This window comes from Castor canadensis, chromosome 4 (assembly GCF_047511655.1).
Source record: "Castor canadensis chromosome 4, mCasCan1.hap1v2, whole genome shotgun sequence".
NCBI lineage: Eukaryota > Metazoa > Chordata > Mammalia > Rodentia > Castoridae > Castor > Castor canadensis.
Window position 1 is genome coordinate 152552638 of NC_133389.1, and position 17083 is coordinate 152569720.

The 17083-nt window shown below is 35.5% G+C and overlaps 1 protein-coding gene and 1 long non-coding RNA gene across 4 annotated transcripts in view; one reads left to right on the top strand and one right to left on the bottom strand.

The window, feature by feature from the left end:
• Positions 1-17038, top strand: part of Bmpr2 (bone morphogenetic protein receptor type 2) — a 211875-nt gene extending 194837 nt beyond the window's left edge. For 2 of the 3 annotated variants that reach the window (XM_074071437.1, XM_020159702.2), the window contains exons 11-13: positions 3374-3546; positions 6534-7810; positions 9707-17038. In XM_074071437.1, the coding sequence (XP_073927538.1) occupies positions 3374-3546; positions 6534-7810; positions 9707-9957 (1701 nt within the window). In that variant the 3' untranslated portion in view covers positions 9958-17038. The remainder of the gene's footprint in view (positions 1-3373; positions 3547-6533; positions 7811-9706) is intronic. The other variant, XM_074071439.1, reaches the window with a different exon arrangement.
• Positions 1-17083, bottom strand: part of LOC141422620 (uncharacterized) — a 69754-nt gene that overhangs the window by 26078 nt on the left and 26593 nt on the right. The window lies entirely within an intron of this gene.

The window sequence follows — 17083 nt, forward strand, 5'->3', positions numbered from 1 at the left end:
ATGATTTCCTTTAGTTCTTTGACCATATTTAAGATATTTCACTTCAAGTCTTTGGTAACTCCAATGTCTGTACTTAGACAGTTTCTGTTAATTCTTTTCCTGTGAATGAACCATACTTTCTTGTTTCTTTGCATGCTTTGTAAATTTGTATTTAAAACTGGATATTTTGAATACCATGATGACAAAAAAGAATTAAAAAGAAAATATTCTCCAGATCTTTGTAGATTGGCTCTGTGATAGGATCTTCCTTTAATGCTTATCCAAGACACCTACAGTTCTGCCAAGGCCTTCACTTCCTGCTAGCACTGAACTTAAAGGTCACCTGGTTATGCAAGTTTATGGCAGTCCAGGGTCTTTTCTAAGTACATCCTGCCCAGTGCATGTACCTAGCTCTCTAAGTTCCCTGGTATATAAGAGATCTTTTTTTTCCCCAAAATACTTTATAATGGTAAAAATACAGCAAAGATATATATTGCTGTGCTTAATCATGTGTGACTTTCATGTGTGACTTCAGCTGCCCTTGATTTTGTATTTCCGTTGAATCAAATTTTCCCATGTAACAACTTGGTACCATATGCACCTATACATATTCTGATTGGGAATAGGTAAATTGAGAAGGAATGTGAACCAGTGAGTGAAGTGAAATAGGCATTAATACAGTGACAGTCAGTTCTGGAATTTCCCACTTGTTTAATTTTGAGCATCATGTAGCATTAATGTAATCACCTTCTAAATCAGACAATGTTGTTATGAAGTAGACTGAGAGGAAGATGAGCACTCAACAATTAAGGCGAGAAGAGGCAGCACCACTGCCTCCGTTCTCCACTGCTGCCAACCCAAGGGATCTTTTCAAAATCCTTATTGTACACAGTAGACCATTCCCAGTGAGCACATTCCCAGAAAGAACATAATTACATTTCTTTCAGATTCAAGGTTCAAAATTATTTGCTGCAAAACACAAATTATTACAAAACATTAAAAAATGTCACCAAGATTGCTAATAAGAATTCTAGCCGAAAGTCTTCTCAGATAAAATAACTGATTAAATACTGCATGTACCCAGATTAAATATATGTATATTTAATATATATATAGCATAATATATTATAGCATATACATATACATATATATGTGTGTATATATACACAAAAAAATTCTCATTTATCTAAAGTTCAAGTTTCAAGTTGATATCGTGTATTTCCATCGCTAAATCTGGCAGTTCTAGCCTACAACCATCTTTTTTTTTTTTAATTTTATTATTCATATGTGCATACAAGGCTTGGGTCATTTCTCCTCCCTGCCCCCACCCCCTCCCTTACCACCCACTCCGCCCCCTCCCTCTCCCCCCCAACCCCTCAGTACCCAGCAGAAACTATTTTGCCCTTATTTCTAATTTTGTTGTAGAGAGAGTATAAGCAATAATGGGAAGGAACAAGGGTTTTTGCTGGTTGAGATAAGGACAGCTATACAGGGCATTGACTCACATTGATTTCCTGTGCGTGTGTGTTACCTTCTAGGTTAATTCTTTTTTTTTTTTTTTTGGTGATACTAGGGTTTGAACTCAGAGCCTCGTGCTTGCTAGGCAGGCACTCTAACACTTGAGCCACGTCCCCAGCTAGGTTAATTCTTTTTGATCTAACCTTTTCTCTAGTTCCTGGTCCCCTTTTCCTATTGGCCTCAGTTGCTTTTAAGGTATCTGCTTTAGTTTCTCTGCGTTAAGGGCAACAAATGCTAGCTAGTTTTTTAGGTGTCTTACCTATCCTCACCCCTCCCTTGTGTGCTCTCGCTTTTATCATGTGCTCAAAGTCCAATCCCATTGTTGTGTTTGCCCTTGATCTAATGTCCACATATGAGGGAGAACATACGATTTTTGGTCTTTTGGGCCAGGCTAACCTCACTCAGAATGATGTTCTCCATTTCCATCCATTTACCAGCAAATGATAACATTTCGTTCTTCTTCATGGCTGCATAAAATTCCATTGTGTATAGATACCACATTTTCTTAATCCATTCGTCAGTGGTGGGGCATCTTGGCTGTTTCCATAACTTGGCTATTGTGAATAGTGCCGCAATAAACATGGGTGTGCAGGTGCCTCTGGAGTAACCTGTGTCACAGTCTTTTGGGTATATCCCCAAGATATACTGGATCCAGCAATACTGGGTATTGCTGGATCAAATGGTAGATCAATGTCTAGCTTTTTAAGTAGCCTCCAGAGTGGTACAACCATCTTTTTTAAAGTAAGTGTTTTATAGGTATGGGAAGTGTAAATATCAGAGCAGAAGAAAAGCTTGAAGTTTAACAAAAAAAACAAGTCTAAAAACAAGTTGGAAGGAATTCTTAATGACAGTCCTCCAAAGTATCCAAAAGTTTGTTTTCTAAAAGGAAGTTAAAGCCAGCTTTCCCTGAAGAAAGATTATTGTTTATTCCAGATCTATAGGATTACTACAGAATGAGACTATTTTAAATTTAAGGCACATTTGACTAGGAAGAAAGAGAAAAGGCTTACCTAGAGATAGAAGATATCTAAGTGCAAAATCCCATCAAGCTCAAAACTTGTTTTTGAAGTGAAATTAGTGACTATTGATTAAAATAATAGGGCTATGAATCCACAACAGTGACATAAACTTATGGTCTTGAGGAAACATCTGCTACTTACTACACTTGCATAGTCTTATTGATGATTCTTTAAGAAGTTAAGTAGTTTAGGCTTGCTTACTTGCTCCTTAGCTTTTGAGAACCCCTCAAAAAGCTCACTTTTTGAGAATTACTTTTATAAAGTATTTTATTACAGCTTTGTAAAATACTGATTCAGAAAACCTGATTTGTCTGTTATCTTGTTGTAAAACTAAAAAAGCTGGAGCTGGAGGTATGCTCAAGAACTAGAGGGCCTGCCCAACAAGCACAAAGCCCTCAGTTCAAACCCAAGTGCTACAAAATAAATTTTAAAAATAATAGTAAGAGCCATAAATGCAATACTTTTTTTTTTTTATGTGTGTGTGGTACTGGGGTTTGAACTCAGGGCCTTGCACTTGCTAGGCAGGCTCTTGACCACTTTTGCAATGCCCCAGCCCTTTTGGCTTTTGTTACTTTTTTTTTCCAAGTACAGTCTTTCTTTTATTACCAGGCAGACCTGGACACAGTCCTCCTATTTGATACTTTCCACATATCTGGGATAACAGGTGTCCACCATTATGCCCAGCTTTTTATCGATTGAGATGGGGTCTCTCTACTTTTTGCCTGAGCTGCTAGCGTTGAACGGTGATGGTCCTAATCTCCACCTTCTGAGTAGTAAGGATTACATGCATGAGCCACCACACCTGGCTCAACACAATTTTGAAAGACACACTGTTTAACGTGGACTTTGTATTACAGGCAGTGAGGTCACTCAAGGAGACAATCGAAGACTGTTGGGACCAGGATGCAGAGGCTCGGCTTACTGCACAGTGTGCTGAGGAGAGGATGGCTGAGCTTATGATGATATGGGAAAGAAACAAATCTGTGAGCCCAACAGTCAATCCAATGTCTACTGCTATGCAGAATGAGCGGTAAGACCCTGAAGAGTCTGGCATCTATCGTCAGTATTAGAAACTGACACCAAACAAAGAACAGGAAATGAAAACCATTAAACTGGCCTCATGATGTATAGCAACAAATTTTTTCAATATTCCATTTCTTCTATTGAAAATATTTATTTGGTATGAATGCAAGATGGAATCTGTATTCTTTGTATCTAAAAATACAGTAAAAGAGATTACTCTTTATTAGTGCTCAACTTCCCTGGAATAATATAGGTAAAATATTCCCATAGTTACAGAAATCTTAAATATCCTTTGCTGTTATTATTCCTTCCTCCCCTGCCTTTCTTTTAAGTTAGTGTAACTATGAACTTGCCTATGAACCTGACTGTTGCCTCACTGGCCTTTTCAGGCCTCCCATTTGGTGCTCTTTCTTATAGAATACACTACTAAAACGATTGCATTAGAGCAGTTCAAAAGATCTTTCCATTCCACTTCAACATCGTTTTATGAGACATATCCTTTGTGAGAAATATAATTTGGGGTGTGAATAAAAAGGCTTTTAAAAAAATTCCTGTAACTTGGAACTTTTGAACTGAGTCATTTGTATTTCTCTGTTCCATGATCAGGGATTAAAAGCCTTCTTCAAATTTGTCACTTTAGGTGATACATGTTTAGCAATTTCAGAAAGACATCCCAGAGAGGGTTATCAGAGAAAATTGAGATTAAATATATACCTCATTCTTGAGTCATTTTCTTTGTTATTTTGTATTATTTTCCTTTTTTAAGAACAATTTTATAATGAACTATTTGCAGTACTATTTTGCTTTTTTTCAAATTTGAGATAGGTTATCACTATGTAATCCAGACTGGCCTTAAACTCACTGTGTAGCCCAGACTGGCCTTGAACTCGTAACCCTCCTATCTCAGCTTTCCAAATGTTGGGATTACAGGCATGAGACACTATGCCTGGCTTTGAATTACCTTCAGCTATAAACTCTTATACCTTTACATCAACAAGTCAAGGAAGGTAGACACTAACAATTTTAAATATAAATTTTCTCACTTTACAACAATTGGAGGAAACTCTTTTGTTCACATTTTTCTTCATTTTCTGTTTACCATGACTTCTAATATGCTATTTATACCTCTCTTAATAGTCAGCTAAAAACTGGGCGTGGTAATGCACATCTATAATCCCAGCTACTTAGGAGGTAGAGGCAAGAGAACCATGAATTTGAGGCCATTCCAAAGTTAGTAAGACCCTGTCTGAAAAACAAAATACAAACAGAAGGACTAGGGGCATGGCTCAGGTGCACATGGCTCAAGGCCCTGGGTTCAATCCCATTTCTAGGGTGAAGGGTCTGTGAGGCAGGGGGTTAACTAAAATTTTTACTTTAAATGCTTTTGAACTTCTCCTGAATGGTAAGGAGAAACCCTGTTGATCCCCCAACCTTCTATCTTCTTCTTTTTTTTTTTTTTTTTTTTTTCCACAGTACTGGGTTTGAACTCAGGGCTTCATGCTTGCTAGGCACATGCTCTACTTGTTGAGCCATGCTTCCAGCTGTTTTTCCTCTGGTTATTTTTTGAAATAGAGTTGTATTTTATGTCCAAGCAGGCATTGATCATAATCTTCCTATTTATGCTTCCCACAGTAGCTGGGATGACAGGTGTGAGCTACCATGCCCATCTTTTTCTGTTGAGATGGGGTCTCATGAACTTTTACCCAGGCAGGCCTGGAACCATGATCCTCCTGAGCTCAGTCTCCCGCATAGCTGAGGTGGCAAGCACATACATCCGCACCAGCTATTGGTTGAGGTGGGGTCTCACAAACTTTTTGCCCAGGCTGCCTTCGAACCATGATCCTCCCATTCTTCACCTCCTGAATAACTAGGATTAGGTTTTGGCCTGTTTTGGCCACTTTTTGCCTCCTATGTTATTCAGCTCTTCTTGTATGTTTCTTTTCATCTCCTGATGGTTTTCCCTCAGGGATAGCTCATTCCATGTCATTTTGAACCTGAGTTTCATGCTACTGAATCTTGACCTCCACACCTTCTTAGCTTCCTTTTCTTATGGCCACATAACAGCCTTTTCCTTGCCTTCCTATCAATCTCCTCATAACTCCACCAGTCTTACTTACAGCACCTCTTCTTCAGCTGTTGCTTTTCTCCTGTAATGCTTTTATCTATCAGTGTTTCCAGTATTTTTATCTGGATTGTTTCAGTAAGACTTTAAATAATTGTAAACATAGTACATCCTTGATAACTGGAGAAAAGTTTTGAATTTTGATCCTTCATCTGATTGTCACATTCTATCTTATATCCTAGACTATAGGACTTTCACTGATAATTAGTCAAGCTACCCCAGAAAGTCCTGTTGCTGGACTGTGCTTCTTAATAGAGGTATTTTGGAACAACCTAAAAGGTTATTTTTTTTTTTTTACCACTTGGCCATTGGAACATAATATATAGCAAAGCTGGGCATGGTAGTTCATGGCTATAATCCCAGCTCCTCAGGGGACACAGATCCTAAGAATCATGCCCAAGACCAGCCTGGGCAAAAAGTCAGTGAAAACCCCATCTCAGCAAGTAAGCTGAGTGTGGTGGCATGTGCCTGTGATCCCAGCTACATGGAAGGCGTAGGTAGGATTGTAGTCTGAGGCCAGTCCCAGGCAAAAACCTGAGAATTTATCTGAAAAATAACTAAAGCTAAAAAAAGGTTGGGAGACATGGCTCAAGCGGTAGACCATCTGCCTAGCAGACACAAGGTCCTGAGTTCATACCCCAATACTGCTTTTTAAAAAATCATTTCTGGATCCATATATATTTTCAGTAGACTTAATATAAAATTTACATTTAGTACGTTATTAACACTTGATTAGAATTTTCAAGTAATATCTAAAGTCTTTTTAAGAGTATATTGAGAAGCAGCTCAGAATTCAAATCAGTGTTTTTATACTTGGTAAGACAACTTGTCATAAATGTGATTCTCAACATCATTTCTTTCCTTTCTTTAAGCAATCTGTCACATAATAGGCGTGTGCCAAAAATTGGCCCTTATCCAGATTATTCTTCTTCTTCCTACATTGAAGATTCTATCCATCACACCGACAGCATCGTAAAGAATATTTCCTCTGAGCATTCAATGTCCAGTACACCTTTGACTATAGGGGAAAAGAACCGAAACTCAATTAATTATGAACGGCAACAAGCACAAGCTCGAATCCCAAGTCCTGAAACAAGTGTCACCAGCCTGTCCACCAACACCACCACCACAAACACTACTGGCCTCACTCCAAGTACTGGCATGACCACTATATCTGAGATGCCATACCCAGACGAAACAAATCTGCATGCCACAAATGTTGCACAGTCAATCGGGCCAACCCCTGTCTGCTTACAGCTGACAGAAGAAGACCTGGAGACCAACAAATTAGACCCAAAAGAAGTTGATAAGAACCTCAAGGAAAGCTCTGATGAGAATCTCATGGAGCATTCTCTTAAACAGTTCAGTGGACCAGACCCACTGAGCAGTACCAGTTCTAGCTTGCTTTACCCACTCATAAAGCTTGCAGTAGAAGTGACTGGACAGCAGGACTTCACACAGGCTGCAAATGGCCAAGCATGTTTAATTCCTGATGTTCCGCCTGTTCAGATCTATCCTCTCCCCAAGCAACAGAACCTTCCTAAGAGACCTACTAGTTTGCCTTTGAACACCAAAAATTCAACAAAAGAGCCCCGACTAAAATTTGGCAGCAAGCACAAATCAAACTTGAAACAAGTAGAAACTGGAGTTGCCAAGATGAATACAATCAATGCAGCAGAACCTCATGTAGTGACGGTCACTATGAATGGTGTGGCAGGTAGAAACCACAGTGTTAACTCCCATCCTGCCTCAACCCAGTATGTCAGTGGGGCAGTACCTTCTGGCCAGACAGCCAGCATAGCAGGACACAGGGCCCAAGAAATGCTGCAGAATCAGTTTATTGGTGAGGACACCCGGCTAAATATTAATTCCAGTCCTGATGAACATGAACCTTTACTGAGACGAGAGCAGCAAGCTGTCCATGATGAAGGTGTTCTAGATCGTCTAGTGGACAGGAGGGAACGGCCACTAGAAGGTGGCCGAACTAATTCCAATAACAACAACAGCAATCCATGTTCAGAACAAGATGTTACACAGGGTGTTTCAAGCACAGTAGCAGATCCTGGGCCATCAAAGCCCAGAAGAGCACAGAGACCCAATTCTCTGGATCTTTCAGCCACAAATATTCTGGATGGCAGCAGTATACAGAGTAAGTGGAAGGATCATGTAATCACTCGTGTGTGTCCTTTGGGGCCATTTAAGTAACTGTAGAATTAGATTGTGTTTCAACTAATGATTGCTTACCTTTACTGCCTTTAAAAATAAGATAAGTCATCTCAAAAGTAAGTAGACTATTATAAAGAAAGAAACTTTTTGTCATTTATAATTAGAAGTCAATGTCTTAATAATCAGAAAAATTACCAATTTTTTATTTTTTATTAGCATATATTAGTTGTTTGGGGGGGTTTCATTGGTAATATTTATAAATGTCTTACAAAATATCTTAATTAGATCCAGCCCTCTCCATCATTCTCCCTTATCCTCCCTCCCTCCTTCTTAGAACAATTGTTCTTCTTAGAACAATTTCATACATGTATTCAAAATATATCTGCCATATTCACCCTCCTTCCTTCCCCCCCCCCACTGGTACCCACCCCTGCACAGGACCTGGTTTACCTTCCTTTTTTTCTAAGTATATATCAGTTGTTCAATAGGGTATTTCAGACATGTATATATCTTGCTTTAATCAGATTAACCTCCTCTATGACTTACTCTTTCTCTGTCGCTTTCAGTGCATTTTAGTATGCGCTATCTGTGTGGATACTTTAAAATGCAATGCACATACTTGCTATGAACAGATGACATTCAGTAAATATCAGCTTAAGAGCACCAAGTATATTGTGCCAGTATAACTTTTGTAACATTTTGTTATGTTTATTAATGTCTGTTATATCTATATTTAGATTTTGACAGTAATAAATCTTAAAAGTCCGGAGAAATTTCAGAAAAGTCATTTTTAAAAAACACTGTAAGGTTATTTTGAGTTTCTTAGTGTCATCTTTTTCAAGTTATGTGTTGAGTTTCTTATATACTTAATGATATTGTGCTGTGGGCCTCATGGCAGCTTAACATAATTTAAGTTGATGCTTGGTTTCTTGCCCTAAAAGAATTACAACACAACAGATGAGCTCACTAAAATCTGTAACAGCCATCATTATGCAAACAGCTTCTCTTAGACTGACAGCACTTATGGAAGGGGAATGGAAAGTCATGTTACGGTTGTCACAGACTACAAAATAGGCTGAAAAGAGGATGCAAACACTAAAATCTAGCCCTTTGACTGGGGATGTAACTCAGTAGTAAAGCTACATCAAGGCCCTGGGTTCCAGTTCCACTGCTGGAGCGGGGGAAGGAATGTACCCCTTTGCTTGAGTGACTTGTATTATAAACCAGTTGACACACCCTATTGCTCCGTATTAATAAAACATCTTGTCAGGAATAGGAACAGGGAATTATTAGAAAAAATTGTACTCTAGTCATTTCTGTCATTCCTCTGAAAAATATTAGATTTTAGATACCTTTAAAATTTGGTCCACTTTGAGCATTTGTTGTTTTGCTTTGTTTGATACTAAAACTTGCTATGTAGCCCAGACTGCCCTCAAACTCATAATCCTCCTGCCTCAGTCTTCCAAGTGCTAAGAATGCAGGCATGCACCACTAAACCCAGCCTACTTTGAGCACTGAGTGAGAATGGTTTAAGTATACTTTTACCAAGTTGAGATCTCTACCAAAACCAAAGAATTTGAGAATACAGCTAAGAACTTTGGATTTTCTCTGTTCTTGCTTGTATTTTTTCTATAGTTTCTTTCTTGCCCTGTAGTATATAATTCAATCAGTTATAAAACTTCAGCCCGTTAAAAAAAAGAACCTCAAAAATGAGATGGTTAAGCTCTGCCTGGGAAAACATTGCCTGTGATGGTAGATTTCAAGAAATGTATATTAGTTCCTTCTGTAGATATTGGTTTGACCTGTTCTTGAAATTTAACCAGAGCCCTTTACTTATTAACATTTTCTTTATGTATATTTCATTTCCTATACTTTTCAGTAGGTGAGTCAACACAAGATGGCAAATCAGGATCAGGTGAAAAGATCAAGAAACGTGTGAAAACTCCATATTCTCTTAAGCGGTGGCGCCCCTCCACCTGGGTCATCTCCACTGAGCCACTGGACTGTGAGGTCAACAACAATGGTGGTGACAGGGCGGTCCATTCCAAATCCAGCACCGCTGTTTACCTTGCAGAAGGAGGCACTGCCACAACTATGGTGTCTAAAGATATTGGGATGAATTGTCTGTGAAATGTTTTCAAGCTTAAGGAGTAAAATTATTTTTTGCATCATTTAAACATGCAGAAGACATTTTAAAAAACTGCTTTATCCTCCTGTCAGTACCCCTTCTCACCCCTGCAACAAGGACTTGCTTTAAATAGATTTCAGCTATGCAGAAAAATTTAGCTTATGCTTCCATATTTTTTATTTTGTTTTTTAAGTTTTGCACTTTTGTTTAGTCTCGCTAAAGTTATATTTGTCTGTTATGACCACAAATTATATGTGTGTGTATCAAAAGTGGTCTCAAAATATTTTTTTAAGAAAAAAAGCAAAAACAATATGTTGCTGATAATCAGTTTGGACCATTTTCTAAAGGTCATTAAAACAAGCAAATTAAGACAGGTTTGACTGCAGTGGTGTCTGGTATTCATGTTTTATTTCTGGGCACAAGCTAGTTTATATGTTGATATGTTGTTGACATCTATCTGTTGGACATTCTTTTCTCTTCTGTTTTGTTTGAATGTGCAATAGTCTACATGCCACAAATAAGCTCTTCCTAGCAGGGCACACATTCTTCCATAACATGAGCATTTTCCTCTCCCATCTCTTATACTTTTTGTAGTCAGTTTTATGACAGTGGATTTTGCATAGGAGAAAGCAGCTACCTGATTTCTTGCTTTCTCTCTCCCTGTGGAGAATGCAGAAACATTTTCTCAAGGGCTCTGAAAAAGGAACTACCAAAACCTATTATGAAATGCCATTTCTTTTAACCTTCCAAATCCTAAATGTTTCCTTCCAGGCATTTTAATAAGCATATTTGGTTCTGGTTTTAAAGTTCATAAGAGAGCATAGAACAAAATATAAGAAATCAAATATTAGCCTTTTCCATTTTATTTTATTTTTCTATGTACATGTTCCATATTCATTTATTTAAGAAATACATTTTTATCTGAAAACTTATGGAGCCAAACTTAAATGGAATTTTTAAGTAAGTACATGGTTAAGACTATATAGTACTGTAACCTTCATTCTCCGAATAGGCCATCTTTTACTCAAAGTTACATTTCGTGTTTATAGATATTTCAAAAGCAATTCATAGCTTTGCGCCTGTAGTATCTTCTAATCTATTCCCCCGCAAAGCCTACTGATATTATCTGAAAATGATTCCTCTTCCCATGACCTAAAACACTGTGAGGAAAAATCATTCAACTGGCACGCCAAGACCCTGCGGAAGGAAAAATGACTGCTACACTTAGCTTTTTTACAACTATTTCTTCACTAATCCTGTTTTCATAATTTCTTCTTTTGCCAGTTTTTCATGTGCTCTTTGATATGTGAATAGCATTTATTATTTATATTGTATTAGAGTAAGTCTTTTAGTGACAACATGTCCTTGACATCTTTTACTTCTTTTCATTACTAATAATCTCTAAAACAACAACCTCTGCATTTTTTAACAAAGCACTTTCTGTCAAACAAGGGATTTTTTTTTCTGAGCAAATCATTTTCTTTTAATTTATAAACAATGATTTTTTTTTTCAGATTCTCATAGTACTTGCTAGACCTCATCTAATTAAGTTGTACGATTTTCTAGAAGACAGAAAGTTAAGAGGAAAACACAAATACCCAAATTCCTGATTTATGTTCTTATCTCCTAAACAATATTTCCTCATTCATACTCCTCTGTTTTCATCATTTCGCTAAAAATAGCCTAAAATTGTAAATTTGCTGTCCAAAATATTTGTGACCTACTTGCAGAAACCTTCTCTTATTTGCTGTGTGCTGTGATTTTATGAATTAGCAATTATAACACTTACTATGTATCCCGCTGAATCGCTGAACATGGTTGTCAATTCTTAGAATTAAGATTTTTACTAGTTCCAGGATTTCTACCTTTATGCTTCACTGGCTCTTCTCTTGATTCAGACCCTTTTCAGCCTGTTGGCATATAATTTTTTTCATATACTCATTATCTTTAATGGAGGTAATAAATGATTTGTATCTTTCCCAATAAATTTTCACTTATTTCTCTTGTCTTTAAATGTCTTTCAAATATAATTTCAGGATTTTTTTTCCAAACAAACATTTTTGGAACAACTTTTTGAATCAAAATATATTCCATCTCCAATTGGAAACATTGGAACTAAGTGACCATCTGAGAGCTAAATGATTTTTCCTGTCAGAGGAAGAATTATACTACATTCTGACATACTTTGTATTTGGGCCAGTCCGTTGTAAATTTTCCAACAGTCTTAATGTTTGATAACAAAAATCTTTTAACAAATTAATATTACAGATTAAAAGAACTCTGTTCTTTCCCATTTCATGCAAACATATTTAAAACAAATAATTTCCCTGTTTTTATTTTTTTAGTAGATTCTTGAAAAAGTTGGAAAGGTAAAAAGTGTAGATAATTTTAATTTTAAATTATCCATGAGACTTAAAAAAATCTATAACATGCAAAGTAAGCGAACTCATTTTAAATGACTTAAATTATTTAATTATTTTGTTCATCTGATAATAAATATTTCTTAAGGCTGATATTTCACAGAACTTTACTGTCACAAAATTTTGCATGTAGAAAAGAATTTGGAACCTTTTGAATAAAAGACCATTCAATTTAAAAATATTAAACACATTTCACTGGACAGTAATATAACCTTAAAAGCATTATAATAGGTAATCAGAATCTAATATTAGGTTTCTTAACAAAATCCTATATTGTATACCAGAATTAAGTCCCTGAAAGAACTTGATTTGAATTATGTTTAGACCAAAATAATTTAAATATAAATCCTGAAACCTTTTTCTAAATGCATAATTGAAAAAAAGCACTGTTATTATAGGAAGTTATAAGAAAGCACATATTGAATGCTGGGGTATTTTTGTATCACAGCAACCATATGAGTATTATAATTAATACTTCTACTTTTTTAGATGAGGAAACAAAATTTAAGAGAATTAAGTAATTGGCCCAAGGTTCATATAGAGTAATAGACAAAGCTGAGACCTTAGCCTGGGTCTGCCTTTTCGTCTCTTCATCCACACCACATTGCCTACGTGCTGTATAACGGGGTATGTAATGTACTGACATTTTATGAGATTTGGTCATTATAGTCCAGCACAATTGTGGTTTGAATATAAGCCAAACCAGATACCTTACTAAGTTCAGTAGTTATCCAGACGTAAGATGCATAGATGTGCCTGTGTTCATTATTGCGTAAGAAACGATTAACCAATTCAAGACTAAATTTAGTCTACATCTGCCATCATGAATCTTAAAGTCACTTCACCTGACTCCTAACACTCTTATATTGCAGAACTAAAAGTAAATTTTAAGAGGAAAGTGAAAGTGGTAGCAAGGTGAACAGAGACTTTTTTTCTAAACTAATTTCATACTAGATTTAGAAAAAGTAATTTAGCATAGAATTTCAGTCTCCACAATCCTTGACTCCCTCTTCAAAATTTTTCCTTTTAGTGATGTTAGAAAACTTATTATTCAGAGGATCAATTGAGTGGGATATAGGAAGGATACAACAGTAATGCCCTTTTTATAAAACAGCTTAGCACCACTTCCTCACATGCATCTATTTGTTCCAGAAAATTTATGTTGTGTCTGAATGTGAAAATAATTAGAGAGAAAGGAACACTCAAGTTTCAGCGGGAATTATCACAAAATTTGGCAAATTTTTTACTTAAAATATTTTCAAGTTTGGTTTCTAAAGCCAAAATGGAATACTTGGTAGGCCACAGCTATGATACTGAACTTTCTAGTCTCTGAATTTCTCCCTTCAAAGTCATTCAAAATGGAAAACTACTTCAATAAACTTTTTATTTCTTTTTTTCATATTTATGGACATGAATATTTCATTGGAGGTTGTTAACTCCTAGTCCTTGACATTACATTATATTTCTATACTGTATTTTATAAATTTATGTTGAATTTACTACCAGTCATGTCCATGTTATCACTTAATGATTCACAGATTACATACTGCCTTATCTTCCCAGGTAACTCCTTAAAAATTAGAATCTGTACTCACATTAGTTAATTATGTAGACAGGTCATCCTAGAAATTGTGTAACACTACCACATATATCCCAAGAGTCTCTTGCAGACTGGATGTTTCTCAATATTCATACCCTCAACTGGCAGTGGGTTTTTTTTTTTTTTTCAGCAGATAAAGTTGCATTTTAAATTTAGATTGTGAACTATGCAAACTTTGCCCCAAACTACCTTACATGATCCCCTCCTCACTATTCTCATTGATTAATTAAATCTGGCAAATCACTGTTGGAGCTATACAAAGGCAGCTTTTCTACAAGTTTCTGGATTAACATACATGAAAAGAGGAAATCACAGGGTACCCTACAGGAACTATGCTCCTTAAATCCCCTCTTAGTTTATGTCTGACTTACTCTATCCCTCTGCTATCTGACTTGCAGTCTTATATGTCAGGAAAGTTTTTTTCATATCTCTTCTGTAGCCCTCTTATTTAATTTTAAATCTATTTCTCTTACCCAGTAGGAAAAAGAACAGTTCTTCATCCTTCTCAACATTGTGACCATCTAGCATGCTTTCAGCTTCTCATTCACACCTAAATCTCAGTTCATCTGACAAAATTGCTTCAGATTCTTTAGCTTTTTCTCCTCAATACTATTTTAATGACTTTATTTATATTTAAGAGCACATAAAACTATATTCTATGTTATATTCAAGTTAACGGCTCCAATTAAGTAATAAATAGTTTAGTAGTTGGTAGAATTGAGTTAGGATGTTACCATTTGACATTGGATTCAACCATCATAGCACCAGCAAATCAGCACTTAATTTTTATATTATCTAACATTTTCTATTGTGGAGTTTTATGATTTTATATTTTCATTAGTTATAACTAAAAAGCCATGCATACATAATTGTGTATCATTTCATCATTAAAATGTTTAACCTCTACATTGCAGCAAGCTTAGTGTTATGATTGAGCTACAACAATGTTTAACATATTTCTTGGTGTCAAATATTGTTAAACACTAAATGCAAGATTAACTTTCAAAAGTAAACCCTATAAAAATTGGGTGTTATGAACATTTTTGTAGACCACTTTTGAAGTACTTATCATTGTTTTGCAACATAGACTGGACGATAGCAATTTTCATTTAACTTTTAAGCAATTAAAGTTAGGTGTCTGCATATAAAGAAAGAATTAAAATTTTATCTTATGGCAGATACATTTGAAAGTAAATACTTATGAAATTTATGTTGTATTAAGATTATGCCCAAAATAAATTTATTGTGTCTTTAAAAGATTCAATTTTGTTATTACTGTGATGTTTGTAATGTTACTAATAAACATTGTGAACACACACATTCATTTTTAAAACCTAATTGAAACTCACATTAAAATCTGGGTCACAGAGAAGAATCTTTTAGAACTAAATTACTTCACTAGGGTGTCCAGTTTGTTACTGAATTTTTAAGAAAATTACTATATTTGAAATCACAACCTTTTTTTTTCAATTTTAAAAGATGAAACTTTTTTTCCCATTTTGTTTGTGTTTTTAAACTTCAAAATCATCTTTATGTTTTAGAATCCTTTATAGACATAATATTACTTAAAAACTCAGGGTCCCTTTCATCCTTTTGTACACTGAGAAAGTTCATTGGGTAGCAAACAAGCAGTAAGATTCAGTTGAATATTTAAGTGTTTCTTGTACAAGTCACTTAATGTATCATCTCATTAACTGATTTAATTAGCACAGATATAATGTCTGAGTTCATTAATCATGAAAAACTTGCCCTGTTCTATAATTTCTGAATAGAAAGAATGACTCAACTAATTGAGTACATGTTACAGCAAATTTAAGCCTTAGAGTTGAAGCACCGGCTTAAAACCTCTCAGTTGTTTGGTTAAATGACTATTTGTCATGGGACGAAGTATTTCATTTTGTTTTTTCTTTTTTTAACGACTTAAGAAAGTGATTCTTCTGAGAAGATTTTCTTGAGATATAATTTAACATTATAGAACTTTCTTCTAAAATTAACTAATACACATATAGCTTTTGTAATAGCTTGGATGGCTTTGAGAAGATGTCTGTGGTAGCTTACCTATCACACCAGAGCAAACATTTTTTCTTAGAATCAGACATAAGCTCTCAGTCAGTATGCTGTGTATTTAAATCCCAGCAGTGCAGTTATGTGTAATCAGTCTTTTGTCTCAAGCTCCTCACCTTGTTACCAATCCTCAGAAGTGTGTGAAAGAAACAAATTTTTAAAGAAGCTTAACAGTAACAAAACTAAGTGACTAAAAGATGCCATTAAAAGATAGGTTCCGATTTAACACTGAATTGCTTGATTTCTGTGGCTTTTTTTTTTTCTGGCTACATTTATTTATTTAAGCAAATTCTGTATGCCTTGTCATTTCATTTCCGTAGAGATTATATTGTGTAAGTGTTTGTGTAAGCTGGAATCATTCTTAGTTTTCTGTTGATAACTTTTCAGATGAAGACACATGGCTAATTGTAAAATACACTAACTCTTAAGGTGTTGTAGTGAAACATGGAGATGTGTAGCTGCCACGCTTTTTTCTGAATGGACAGGAGAAACATAAGCTACAGAGTACTCATTTCTGAGAATGCTTTTCTGGAAAAAGAAAGGTTGAAAAATACTGACACTTCCTCAGAACCCTCTTTCTTGTTAACGGGTATATTTTGTTGGTGTGTTTTGCTCTTACATTACAGATAGACTATCATATGAATTTATGAATAACTACTTTCAGTTATTTTGCTTTTGTATAAGCCGTCCAAGACCTTGCTATGCTGTGTAAGTTGTGTTTGATGGATCAGTGTGAGTATGAAATAAAGCAAATCACTTTTCTGCTGTATTATCTATGGATGCCACTATGAAAGCTGACATTAAGCCACTAAAGAGTTTTCTATGAATAAGTGTAAGTAAATGCTTTGATATATATATATATATATATATAAACCTAAATAAAAAGATTGTATTGAGACAGAGACATTGGAGGAGATTCTAAGACAGTTCTTTAGGTTTAAAAAGGCTTGCTGTAAAATGGTGCGTTATTCCATTTATTAAAGATCATATTAATGACAACAGTAATTGTATTTTTTTATCTTATGAAGTCTTCAGAAATTGTTA